Here is a 13,617-nt window from a genome sequence, read left to right as displayed (position 1 = left end):
TACCCTAAATTGATTCCATATTTGCTCTCTGATGTTGTACGGTATCTTTCTCCAAGAATTCCATGGCTCATGATAAAATGGCTTCATTTAATCCACAACCAAATATGTAGACTGAAAGGATGGCAAAAACCTGCATTAAAGTTAACATACATAATTAATAAATATCTTGAAGTTTCAAAAGTTTTAATTATAAATAAATATTCCTTAATGTTAACATTTCTAAAAGTACATTCAAAACTTAAAAAATAGTATAAGAACCTTCTTACCCACGGGCTTTGTTTTTAAAACTACCCTTCATGAAGACTTATTCTTGCTCAAAGAATAAGGAGCATAATACACTTATTTCACCTTTTGTGCAATGATAAAAGGATCATAAAGTTTATACTACTCCGTGTGTTTAATTTCAACTATTTTGTATCGAGGGTGCACCTTTGTGCCTTTATTCGGTGTTGGATCATACCATTTACATCGAAAGAGTACCAACTTTTTCTTCGGTCAACCTACAGTATACTCCAATTCTAAAATCTCTTGAAGCACACCATAATAATCAACATCTCCATCAGCTTTCACCCACACCCCACTATTGTTGGTTTTCTTTCTATTATACTATTCTTCTGTATGAAACTTGTACCCATTGACCAAGTATTTAGACATCATTTTGACTGTAGGGTCAGGTCCCCAAGCTATACCAATCATCTCTGCATAATCACAACCTAATATTTCTTGGTTCACTAGTAAACTCGGGGAACACCCTATCAAATGCTTCCACGCTTCTCCATCTGATGGATAGCATAGAATACCGGGTGGCCTTCTATGTTCATAATGTCGTCTCATATGAGGAGCAGAGCTCATTGATGCATACAACCTCTTTAACCTAGGTATAAGAGGTAAGTAATGCATCACTTTAACTGGAACTTTCTTTTTTGTATTGGCATTTGTGACTTCCTTAAAACGGGGTTGATTACAAAATTTACAGTTTTCTAGAGACGCGTCATACTTATAGAATAACATGCAACTTTTCTCACAATAATAAATTCTCTCTGATGAACGACCCAACTTAGAAACCAATTTCTTAGCAATGTAGAAGTCTTTTGGTAAGTCAATGTTACTCTGATTAAGTTTATTCATAAGTCCAATAATAGAATCCATGCCCGCTTGAAAAATAGAACTATTCGATTTAATACTCAGCAACCTAACGGCTACAGACAACTTGGAATGCACCGAGCCTTCATACAATGGACGACTAGATTCCTCTAACTGTTCATAGAAACGCTTAGCCTCATTATTGGTTCGGATTGAACTCCCAGGAAACATCTCAAAAACATCCCTCATCATTTCATTGTATCGAGAATTTTCAACATTATGCTCCGCAATGGGGCTACCTTCACCACCAAAATAATTATGAAAGTTAACTTCATCTAAACTAGAATGATTCTCCCCATGAACAGTCCATATATAATATTACAAACCCTTTCTTTTAGAGATGAACTTTAACTTCGTCTGTTTTCAATAACTTAACACACTTACATTTTAGATAAGGGCACCTAATCCTTCCGCCAATAAGAAAATCATCAAGTGTATGAGCCTTAGCAATTAATTCAGCAACCCCTTCAATAAATTTATCCCTCAACCCCGCACGATTAGGATGATTCCTATTATACATCCATCTATGATGCACAAATTCAATCTACACAAATAGAAATATATTAATGAGATATTTAAAATAATTTAATTTATTTAAACTGGTTACAAAGTTATACTCGTTCAAAGGTTCGTTTTAGATATATACGTATCATTGTGTCAAAGCACTTTAATTGATATATTTATTTTTTATATTAATATGTTTTAACACTAAAAATCTCACATTAATCCCTATTCTAAATAATATAAGTCTTTGACTATAATAATTAAATTTGAATAGCTTCTTAAATGTTCATATAATCCAAATTAACTAATGATTTTTCAAATTTACAAATTAATCTTAATGTTGAAATTGGAAAAATTTAAATTTAATATCATTCTAATAATAAAACTAACAAGCAACAATGAACCTAGTACAACAAACTTTTCACCAAAGCTTTAAATATAACTAGTTGATATAATTATCGTTGAAAGTGAAAGTGAAAGTTCGTTTTCCTTCTTTTCTATCGTTGTTTTCTCAATTACTTTATGCCAATGTGTCACCTTTTTTATTTCAAAAATAAGTTAATCAATTACTAAAATTAGATTTAGAATTTCTTAATATATTCTTGTTTAACCCAAAAATTAAGTGACTATTTATGACATTGGTTTTTAGCACAAATTGGACAATCTAATTTACCTAATAATGGTGACAAAAGAATTTCGTAAAACAAAATCCCTATAGGAACATCAGATATTGTTCTCTCTTTTTTGTTTTATATTAAGTATCATTAAAAAATTAAAATCCTTAAAATTTCAACCATACCTAATTCAACTAGCTAGAATGTTCATATATAGAAAGTTACTATAAATTTAACAATGAAAACAAGATATATATGTCAACAAAGTACTTACCTCGACGGAAAAAATACCGGAGAAGAAATGTGCTATTGCCGCCGCAGAGCCATCATTGAAAACGGACAAAAAAAGTTGAAAAATTAAGAGGGAAAAGGAGGAGGAAAGAGAGGGAGAAGGGAGGAGGAAACGAGAGAGAGAGAGAGAGAGAGAGAGAGAGAGAGAGAGAGAGAGAGCGAAAATACATTACCTATAATGAGGAGTATGGTGAAGAAGGACGAGAGGGAGAGAGGAGGAGGATGAGATAAGAAGGAGGAAGAAAAGAAATGTTTCTGTTTTTGGGGAACGAGGGTCGGGTAGGGTTTTAGAAAATAATTCTGACCGATTCGGTCGGAATTGTCATTTTAAATAATTTTTTTAAAAAAAAAATTACCGACAGAATTGGTCTGAATTGAAGTCAAACGAGTCAAACTAGCTTTTGCGCCAAAAGTTGCGACCGATTTGGTCCGAAATATGGTCGAATTTTTTTAAAAAATATATAGTTGATATTTTTTTAAAATTCCGACAATATTTTTCAGTCGGATATTTACAATTTTCTAGTAGTGTATATCCATATACACGTTCTCCCCCCTCCCCCCAAACCAAAACAAACTGTCCCTTCGTTTGTGCGAATATATAGATAATGACTTTTAATCTCAAATTCGATTAAAGAAATTAATATGATTGGTTCAATGTCTTACAAGTTCTTTTCAATTATTCAGCTTGTATATTTATAGCTTTTTAGTCTAAATTCAGTTAAGGAAATATGAGTCTAAATTCATTTAAGGAAATACGATTGGTTCAATATCTTGCCAAGTTCTTTTGAATTATTAAGCTTGTATATATATTTATTTTTTCAGGCTTGCGATTTGACATCAAGATAATGTTACATATAGTTTTAACATTAGTTTGCCCAGTTCAATTCATCTATTGACCCCTTCTTCATTTAAATAATCATAATTAGTGACTATTAGACTAGACGTGAACAAATCATTAAATATATATCCAAAAACTCGAATTCCAGTCAATGAAAATCATGAGATTTCAAGTTTAAAATTCAATAAAGGCAAAAATACTTAGGGATTTTTTTTCATTCGTCCAAATCTTGACAGACAAATTTACTGGGGCAGAGCTACTTGGGCAGAAGGAGATCCCCCTTCGCCCACAAAATCCCTTTCGTGAAAATTTTGCTTTTTCCACTGCCGATACCTATGCTGACCGGAGATAACCTCCACATTTATTGAAAAAAAAAAATTCCGAAAGGCAACAACGCTTGCCAGTTGCCTCCCACTGTCAAGCAAACATGGTTGGATGTTGACGTGAAAAATGGTTGAAAGAAAGACGATGACAATAAATATATTCTAGTGCATCTTAACTCCAATGGTACCTTAAATTTGAAGGTAGGACTATTTTCGTCTGTACTGCATTATATTGGGCATATATGAACCTTTAAATTTGCAAAAATAAGCTCTTCTGGTCCAAAAGGTAGCCCGGTGCACTAAGCTTCCGCTGTAAGCGAGGTTCGGGAAAAGGCTGAACCATAAGAGACTATTGTAATTATAAGGTGACAAATTATACAATTAAAACTAAAGGAATACTTGAGAGTTCTAGCGGTTGGACCAAAAATGCTCAACTTTTGTAAACTTAGGAGAATATTCAAGGTTATATAATAAGCACATGTATAAACTATATATATACCCCCCCCCCCCCCCAATTGAGAGTTCCATCAATTGTACCAAAAATGCTCAACTTTCGTAAGCTCAGGAGAATATATTATATATGTGGTCAAGGTTATATAATAAGTACAATAATAGACTTACTCTCAAACTTAATGGATAATTAGAGTTTAAAAATCCAATCTCCTTTCTTCTGTATGTTTTGTATTTGTACTTTTCCGTCATAAAGTTTTAGTTAAAAGCATTTTGCTTCCTCCTTCTGACACTTATCATCTTATATATATGTATCCTCTCCAAAAGCACACTGTATCTAAACTTTCAAGAAAATGAATAGTCACAACAACTACCTGATATGTGTGTTTTTCCTTGTTATTTTAACCACCTTTGGATTTTCCTTTGCAAAACAAACAAAACCAACCTCAAAAATCCTCAAATTTGATCACTTCTTGAATTCAGTTTATGAATGGAGAATTCAACAGCAGAAACAAGTAGATACCAATAATCTGAAACTTGGCGCACCCACTGTGATAGCAGGAGCTTTGTGTTTTATAGCAGCTTCTATCTCTAGTGCAGGTGGAATTGGAGGTGGAGGATTATACATACCTATTCTAACCATTGTTACTGGGGTTGACCTCAAAACAGCCTCAAGCTTTTCCGCATTTATGGTAATGTTGAACTGTGTGATCATCTCGTTTAAAATTTTAGTTTGTTAGACAATACTCTTTTAATTATTTAATTTTATTATGTCTCAACACTCACACCTGCGTGCCTGATTTTTTCTTTTTTGGTTAGTAGTGATATTTGAATGCAGTAGCCCTTGCTTGATGTAATATTATGTTAAAGTGTGAGATCATTTTATATAAAAGTTTTAAAAAATTAGAAAAACTATACAGTGTTTACTATTTAGCAGTTGGAGCAACGGTAAAGTTGTCTCTGTGTGACCTGTAGATAACAAGTTCAAGTTGTGGAATCAGTCACTGATGCTTGCATCATGGTAGGTTACCGACATTACGTCCTCTTAGGGTGCGACCCTTCTCCTGATCCTGCACAGGATGATTTGTGTGGTACAGGGCTACCTTTTTTTTAAAATAAAAAAAAAAACTATTTAGTAGTATATTATTATGCCTCACCATCCCCTCCTGTGTGAGCCGGATTTTGATTTTGGATTAAGATTTAATCATACATGGCCTCATTCATATTTTAATACAACGTTGAAGTGTGTTATCATAGAGAACATATTTTTAATTACTTAATTATATTATGTTTCGACAGGTAACAGGAGGCTCGATCGCTAACGTTGTTTGCAGTATGTTTTTACCAAGTCCCAAACACGGAGGGAAAATCTTGGTTGATTTTGACATAGCTTTACTCTCACAACCATGCATTCTTTTGGGAGTTAGTATTGGAGTAATTTGCAATCTTGTCCTACCAGAATGGCTTATCACTATATTATTTGTAGTCTTTCTTGTTTGGTGCACATTCAAAACATTCAAATCAGGAGTTTATTATTGGAAAATTGAGTCTGAAGAAGTGAGAAGAAATGGATTGCTTAAAAATGAGAATTTTGAAGGAATTGAAGGAGTTATTAATGGTGTAGAAGAACCTTTGTTGTTGAAAAAGGAAGCAAAGGGAATAAGGAGTATTCCTTGGATGAAAATGGGGGTACTTGTTATGATTTGGTTTTCCTTCTTTTTCCTCTATCTTCTTCGTGGAAATCGATATGGACAAGTATGTCTCTTTATCTTCACTTACTTTTAAAATTTATCATTTTACTAGATGAAATAGTTCGAAGGGGAGCCTTAGAGCAACAGTAAAATTGTTTTCATGTAACCTATACTTTACGAATTCGAGTCGTGGAGTCAGTCACTGATGCAATTGCATCAAAGTAGGTTGCCTATATCATATCTCTCAAGGTTGCGGCTCTTTCTCGGATCTAGCGTAAACGTGAGATGCTTCCTGCGTAGTACTGTCCTAATAGATGAAATAGTTTGAAGTCGAGCCTTGGAGCAACATTAGAATTATTTCCGTGTGACCTATATGTTACGTGTTCGAGCCGTAGAATCAGTCACTAATGCTTGCATCAGGGTAGATTTCCTACATGACACCCCTCAGGGTTGTGGTTCTTTTCCGAACCCTATGTAAATGCGGGATGCTTAGTGCACTGGACTGCCCTACTAGATAAAATGGTTTCATTTTATCATCCATTATAATTTGGGATTATTCATATCTTTGCTATTAGCAAATAGTTTCGTACTTGTTCTTGACTTTAACAAAGCTTCAGTGTGAATTTGATGAATTACACCTCTAATTTTTTCGGAAACTCTACTTTTGACTGTAGTTTAAAATTACTTTCTGATGTATTTGATTTCCCTTCTTTCTTTCTTTTTTTCCCAATATCTTCCACGAAGAAATCGACATGGACAAGTATGTCTCTTTATCTTGTCTTCATGCACTTGCTTTTACTTTAATATTTTCCCTTTTCTTAAAGTTGATTTGGACTCTTCATACTATTTGTGAGTCGTGTGAGTAAGATTGAATGAGACGTGAATTTATTGCAGATTTTTCAAACTTTGAAATTATTTCCAGAGTTTGTATGCATACTAATACTTGTATTAGGATACGTTATTTATATCACGTCCCTTGAGGTATGGTCTTTTCATGGATCCTACATGAACGCAAGATGTCTCATACATCGAGCCGCCCTTTTTTTAGTTTGTATTCATGACCAGGTTGCCTGTATCTCAAATTCCTTGCAAAGCTAGGTTAATTAATTTCTTCTAATCACCTTTAATTCTAGTTGTTAGTAGTTATAATTTTTTTGTGTCTCCTTTATATTTTTTATAATTATTTTTCGATGATTTCCGGCCAATATTGTATTTTGCCATTTGACAGACTGGAGTTGGTGCCTTAGTTGGGCAAAAAGTGGAAGTGTCATTTTACTATCTTAAACCAAGCTTGTTTCTTTCTCAATATTAAAGTCACATATTTAACTCGAATTAAATTGTCTTTTTCTTACCCGAAAGGCTAAGAGATAGTATGTAATTATTTATTAAGAAGAGTACATTTCACTTTCATTAATTAATAAATGGGAACAGAACTTGGTTTGGAACTTAGGTGTTCTCTTATTAGTAGTGCTCAAATTCTAGCTAATTTATGTTAAGAGCCAAAGATAGACAAAGAAAGTGAAGAGTCAGATATGAAATACTCCATCCGTCTCATTTTATGTACATTTGTTATTATTAGAGAAGTCAAACAGTTTTTTTTTTAATTACGATTTTCTCAAACTCTTTGAATAATATGAATTATTATTAACTATGCCGACTTATAGCACTTTCATATATTTTTCAAGTATGCATATAAACTTTATTTTAAAAAAAAAAAAAAAACTTGAAGAATTCACACCGTAAATTAGATACTTTAGTCCTCGTACCCTGAACCCTCTGGCATAAATTGGGACAGAGAGAGTAACTTTTATCATTGAAAGTGTGTAAAAAATATTTTGCGCGGAGAAATTAATAACCTGATTAAATTGAAAATATGAAATTTTTTACGGTGTTGTAAAAACAATTGTAATATTTTGCAGGGCATAATTCAGATGGAGGTATGTGGGTTGGGATACTGGATCATCTCATCAGTTCAATTTCCTCTAGCAATAATTTTTACATCATGGATCTTATATAACAGTGACAGTAAGCAGAATTCCAAGAAGCAGGTATTTAAAAAATATTCTCGTTTCCTACCTAATATATATAGGAAGTTGAAGGAGAGCATTGGAGCAATGATACAGTTATCATTATAACCTATAGGTCACGAGTTCGAGCAGTGGAAGCAATCACTAATGTTGGCATTAGGGTAGGCTGTCTACATCACACCCCTTGTGATGCAGCCCTTCCCCGGACCCTGCGTGAACGCAAAATATTTTGTTTATGGGGCTATCCTTTTATATACTCCTTCCATCTCATATTATCTGTTGTGATTACTAAAAATACTTGTCTCAAATTATTTATCATTTTCGAAGTTCAAGATAGAATAAATTATATTTTTTCTATTTTACTATTAATAGTAATTGCTCTTCAAAATGGAGATAGCACATAAGTAGAGTAAATACTTAATAAAGAGGAATCATATCATAAGACATAAATAAGGGTAAAACGGTCTAAAACCCTTCCTATTAAATCTTTTTAAGGGTCGTGCAAAAGAGAAACACGACAAATAATTTAAGACAGAGAGTATATTGGAAATTAACTTCTTGCAATTTTATTTGCTTAATTTATTGATTAACATTTAAATTGCCTTATTATGAAGGAAGTAGCAGCTTGTGAAACTATGAATGGATCTTCGGGAATGTTAATATTCCCCTTAATGGCACTGTTAGCAGGGGTTTTGGGTGGTGTATTTGGAATTGGTGGTGGAATGCTTATAAGCCCCCTTCTGATTCAAGTTGGAATTGCACCTGAGGTAAATCTTCCCACCAACTATTGCTCTTCTATTTTTGTTATTTCCATTTTAAAGTCTCCCCTAAATTAACATTAAGGTGTATTTGGTACGACGGAGGTCTGTTTTCACCGAAATATTTTTGATGAAGAAATTCATTTTCCATGGCAAAGTAGGAAAATGACTGCCCTCACTTAGGGTGGAAGTCATCTTCCTTACTATATCCTATTTTTAATTTCACGTTACTTGTTCTAACTAACACTTAGATATTAATATTAATCTTTGGTACTCAAAAATTTTATTAATATGCCCTCGGATTTGCTCAAATGATTTAGTCTACAATTTTTAATATATACTTTTCCAAAAAATATTTTTTACTCATCAACTAAATATCAGAAAGCGAAGTGAAGCCTCGGCGTCAGTGGCGGAGCCACCTTATAATGATACCCCTTCGCGGGAAAAATACATTGTGTAGGTAGGTTTAAAAGAAATTATATGTATATATACTATATATTGACTCCCCTTAATTTTCTAGTATATTTACTTTTATATATTTTGGCAACCCTTAATGGAAATTCTGGCTCTGTCACTGCTTGGCGTAACTGGTAAAGTTATTACCATGTGGCCAGGAGGTCACGAGTTCGAGCCATAGAAACAGTCTCTTGTAGAAATGCAGGGTAAGACTGCGTACAATGGACTCTCGTACAGAGGCGGATTTAGGGGGCGGAATGGGGTTCACTCGAACCCCCTTTGCCGAAAAATTACACTGTATATATAAGGGAAAATCTGATTTTTACCTTTATGTATTAAGTTTTGAACCCCTTAACATAATCCAAAAGTGTAATTTAGTGGTTAAGGGGGTTCAAAACCTCATAAGGTTATAGGTTCAATTCCCACTAGCTACAATATTTTTTAACCCCTTTCAAAGGAGATTCTGCCTCCGCCACTGCTGACCACATCTCGGAGTATAAAGACCCCACGCATTGCGAGAGCTTAGTGCACGGGGCTGCCAGCTAAACATCAAAAAACATGTTTCGTTAAAAATACTTTTTTTGAAAAAATGAATTCAGTCATACCAAACACAATACAATGCTATTCTTTTTTTCCCTTATAGGACTAATGATTTTCTTTTCTAATAGGTAACAGCTGCAACTTGTTCATTCATGGTATTTTTCTCATCTACCATGTCAGCTGTACAATACCTATTTCTAGGCATGGAACATGTCAATACTGCCCTAATTTTTGCAGTCATTTGTTTAATTGCTTCACTTATTGGATTGGTTGTGGTGCAAAGAGCTATAGAACATCATGGGAGAGCATCACTTATTGTATTCTCTGTTGGCATAGTCATGGCTTTAAGTACTGTTCTTATAACAAGTTTTGGAGCTGTAGATGTTTGGAGGGATTACACAAGTGGAAAGTACATGGGGTTCAAGCAGGCTTGTTAAAAAAGAAGGGAAATGTAGAGAGTTGTACTAGTTTGAAGCGTTTTCGTGTGAGTTATGGGGTCGAGTTGTGGAAGCAGCCACTATCTATATCATTCCCTTGAGGTGCGACTCTTCCCCAAACTCTGCGTGAATGCAAGATGCTCTTTCTTTTACTAGTTTGAGCCGTTCTCTAGGTTTTGCATATTTGTGCTCTAATTAAAGGATATTATTAGGCGTTTGACAATATTTGGTTTGAAGTTGAAGTTGAAAAAGATTAATTTTTGGAAATACTGAATGTATATGAACATGATACTGACTTGAAAAAAGAGTTTGTATAAATATGGGATTTGTGAGTGAGAATTATATATTATATCTTCAAATCATTTTACTCTTTTAGGTGTGATCCTTTCCCCGACCATGAATGAACGCAAGATGTCTTGTGCACCGGGCTGATCTTTTCTATTTTTATTTTTTTATTATTTATAAATCTCTTGAATTATTTCTCAAATCACCAATATCCTCATGAAAAAAATTATTGACTTCAAATCTCTAATAACTTTGAAGCTGTTACTTGAGGAGAAATTAGATTAAGAAATGAAGTTCACAATTGGAAAATCAAGAAAGTATGTCACTTGGTGATGCCTAAGTTAGGATGTTAAACATGATAACAATTCCTTTTAATCCTTAGCGTGAATTACATGTTAGAAAAAGTAGAGAACTTGGTAATTGAGAATTTTTTTATAAGGAACAGTTTACGTGGTTAGTATGCTTATCCGGCTCGAATCTGAATTTGTCGCCTCAATGAATTTTGAATACTGAATAGCTGAAGTGAAAGAAGGAAGTTAGTTTCCTCGTTAAGTTATGATATAGTACCTAACATGTTGTTGAGAGCCCATAGTCCCACTTCCACACTTAACTCTATTGACACTCTATAATCGCTCTTAAAATAATAGCCGAAAAATATTATTTTTTATATATATTTTGTATATTTATATATTCTGTATATTATATACAAAAATTAAAGAAATTTTATACACTTTTTTGACTACCAAACATAAATAGTTTCTGACACGGGCTAAAAATAAAAAAAGCCCAACATAATAACCAGTTGTTGAAAGGCCCAACATTTAGTTTGAGAAAATTACAGCCTTATACAGGTCAGGCCTCTAGTTAATATTGGTGCTTTTCAAAATTTACGGCCCAATACAACACTTTGCACCCCTACATCTATATTTTTAGTTTATACTTGGCATAGCGCAGCCTAAAAACGTAAAAACGAGATTGTGGGAAAGTAATACAAGTAAAGTCAGACCTCTCTATAATAAAATTCATATATAAGAGTTAGGAATTTTTACATTCATATGTCATATAGTAAACTATATTACCCTCAATGTTTAAACTTTGATATAATTACATTTAGTATACCTAATTACCAATTATATATCATTATGTGTTTTAACCGTACATTAATGGTACCGTATTTCCCTCCTAAATTAATGGTACCGTATATTCCTCCAAATCCTCCCCCCCCCCCCCCGCGTTTCTCTCTCCCAAACCCACACTCTCACCCACGTATTACCCCACACCTACGTTTCTTTCCCATTATTTCCTCTGCTAAAACCAGAGAAACATATGTAACCCCCACCATTAACTTCCAATTTCAAAATTTTTTTCTACAACCAGTCAAAATTGAAGTCAATTCTTTAAAGTTCATAAACACATTTACCTTCATCTTCAAATTTTCTCAATGAAGAAGAACAAACCTTCAAAGCACAGCCCTAAAAAAGCTAGAGAAGCTGATATACCTTCTTTCGATTTGGGTGTATTATCACCTCATTCACCCAAAAAGCATGAAAAGTCTGCACATGCAATTGTAGTTAAGAAGCATAGTCTTTATCCGCGTCAAATCAGGGCTAAAGCTAGAACTAAACAAAAACATGATTTCAATGCTGGAGAATCTTCGAGGCCAATCAAACAAGCGAAAAGGAAAGGAAAAGAGATAGTGTTCGACGATGATTTTGTAGAGCCCCTAGTGTTAAATATCCTAAAAATGTTCGAAAACAGTCATTGGTGAAGGCAAGATTTTAGTAATTTCTTCACTAGTTATTTTGTTTCTTTTAATTGTTAAAAATCTACATAATCTATGTTTTTTCTGTGTTGTAGATATTTTGTAGTTATTTTGTATATAAATTGCAAATGTATCTATGTTTTATAAGTACTGAATTAATGTGAGATTATTTGTCTTCATTTTGAAGATTAATTGTAGTTTTATTGATCTGTTTAAAATTATTAATATTTTGTATATTGTTTGCAGTTATTTTGTAGATAAATTACAAATGTATCTATATTTTTTAAGCAATGTATTAATGTGAGATTATTTATATTTTGTGAAGAATGAACATTTTTTTGTATCTCATAATGTTGATTATGGGGTGCTTAGATTCCAGACATTATGTGACCCTAGCATTCCTAGATAAATTAAAGAGCTTTTATCTCCAAATGGTTTGAAGCTATTCGAGAAGACATGCTTTGGTTATTTACTGTCATTTCCCAATTTATGCATGCAAAATCAAGCTATTCATCTTTTTATGAAGTATGAATTTAATTCATCCGATGCTTCCTATTTTTCAGCTGAGTTAAAAGGTGAGAGGTTAAATTTTGGATTGAGAGAGTTTGCATTAATAACTGGTCTTAGATGTCATACCCAGGTGACAAAGTTTGGTTACACTACGAATTATGTCAGTAAGATAATGAGCAGTTACTTTCCAAATAAGGTAAAAGTGGAGAAGACATACCTAAAACAGATTGTAATCAATAAAAGTTGGGTAAATGATGAGGATGCAGTAAAGTTATGTATTCTATATCTCATAGAATTCTTCATTTGTCCTTCAGAGAAAGACCATATTGGGTTGGTAGATCATTTTATGTTTTATTTGGTAGAATCCAATCAGTACGAGACATTTCCATAGGGTATTCAGTCTTACAGACAATTGATTGAATTAGTTAGGCACAGGCTAAATCCTTTCGTTCATTCTTATCTCATTCGAGAGTTCCCACTAGCCATGCAAGTATGGTTGTATGCGTGTTGCTCCTCCGTCAACACTGATATAGCTACAAGGATTTCTAATTCAATCCCTCGCATACTTAACTGGTCAGCTAGTAAAGGTCAGATTTGGTTAGCTGCAATTGAAGACAAAATGATCAAGCCTGAATGGATGAAAGTAAATGGTTTTTATTTATGATTATACAATTTACCTACAAAATATATACAATTTGTCTACATATTCTGCCTTAATCAAGCTAATTTTTTTCTTATTCAGTTCACCAACATAAATGAATCACCTGAAGAGCTTTCAGTGATGTCTTTGCCTGATAAAGTTGAGCATATAATTGAAGAGGTTGAACATGTTTCTGAGGATCCCAAAGTTGATGCTCCTCCATTGGAACCAAAAGAATTAATTGGAAAAGAGGACAAGGAGTCTATTCTTCGTAAAGTAAGAAAGTTGAAATGTCTTTGAAGAACTAGGTAGCCTTCGAGTGCTAATAAATGAGTCAGTCAAGACTAT

General features: G+C 33.4%; 1 protein-coding gene across 1 annotated transcript; it reads left to right on the top strand.

The window, feature by feature from the left end:
- Positions 1-4,388: 4,388 nt before the first annotated feature.
- Positions 4,389-10,442, top strand: LOC107761020 (sulfite exporter TauE/SafE family protein 2). The gene is made up of 5 exons (XM_016579173.2): positions 4,389-4,855; positions 5,463-5,918; positions 7,774-7,902; positions 8,496-8,648; positions 9,764-10,442. The coding sequence occupies exons 1-5, from the start codon at positions 4,517-4,519 to the stop codon at positions 10,070-10,072; spliced, it is 1,386 nt and encodes a 461-aa protein (XP_016434659.1). The 5' UTR covers positions 4,389-4,516; the 3' UTR covers positions 10,073-10,442.
- Positions 10,443-13,617: the final 3,175 nt, after the last annotated feature.

The sequence above is a fragment of the Nicotiana tabacum genome, chromosome 21 (assembly GCF_000715075.1).
Source record: "Nicotiana tabacum cultivar K326 chromosome 21, ASM71507v2, whole genome shotgun sequence".
NCBI classification, from domain to species: Eukaryota; Viridiplantae; Streptophyta; class Magnoliopsida; order Solanales; family Solanaceae; genus Nicotiana; species Nicotiana tabacum.
This window is presented reverse-complemented; position numbering and strand designations above follow the sequence as displayed.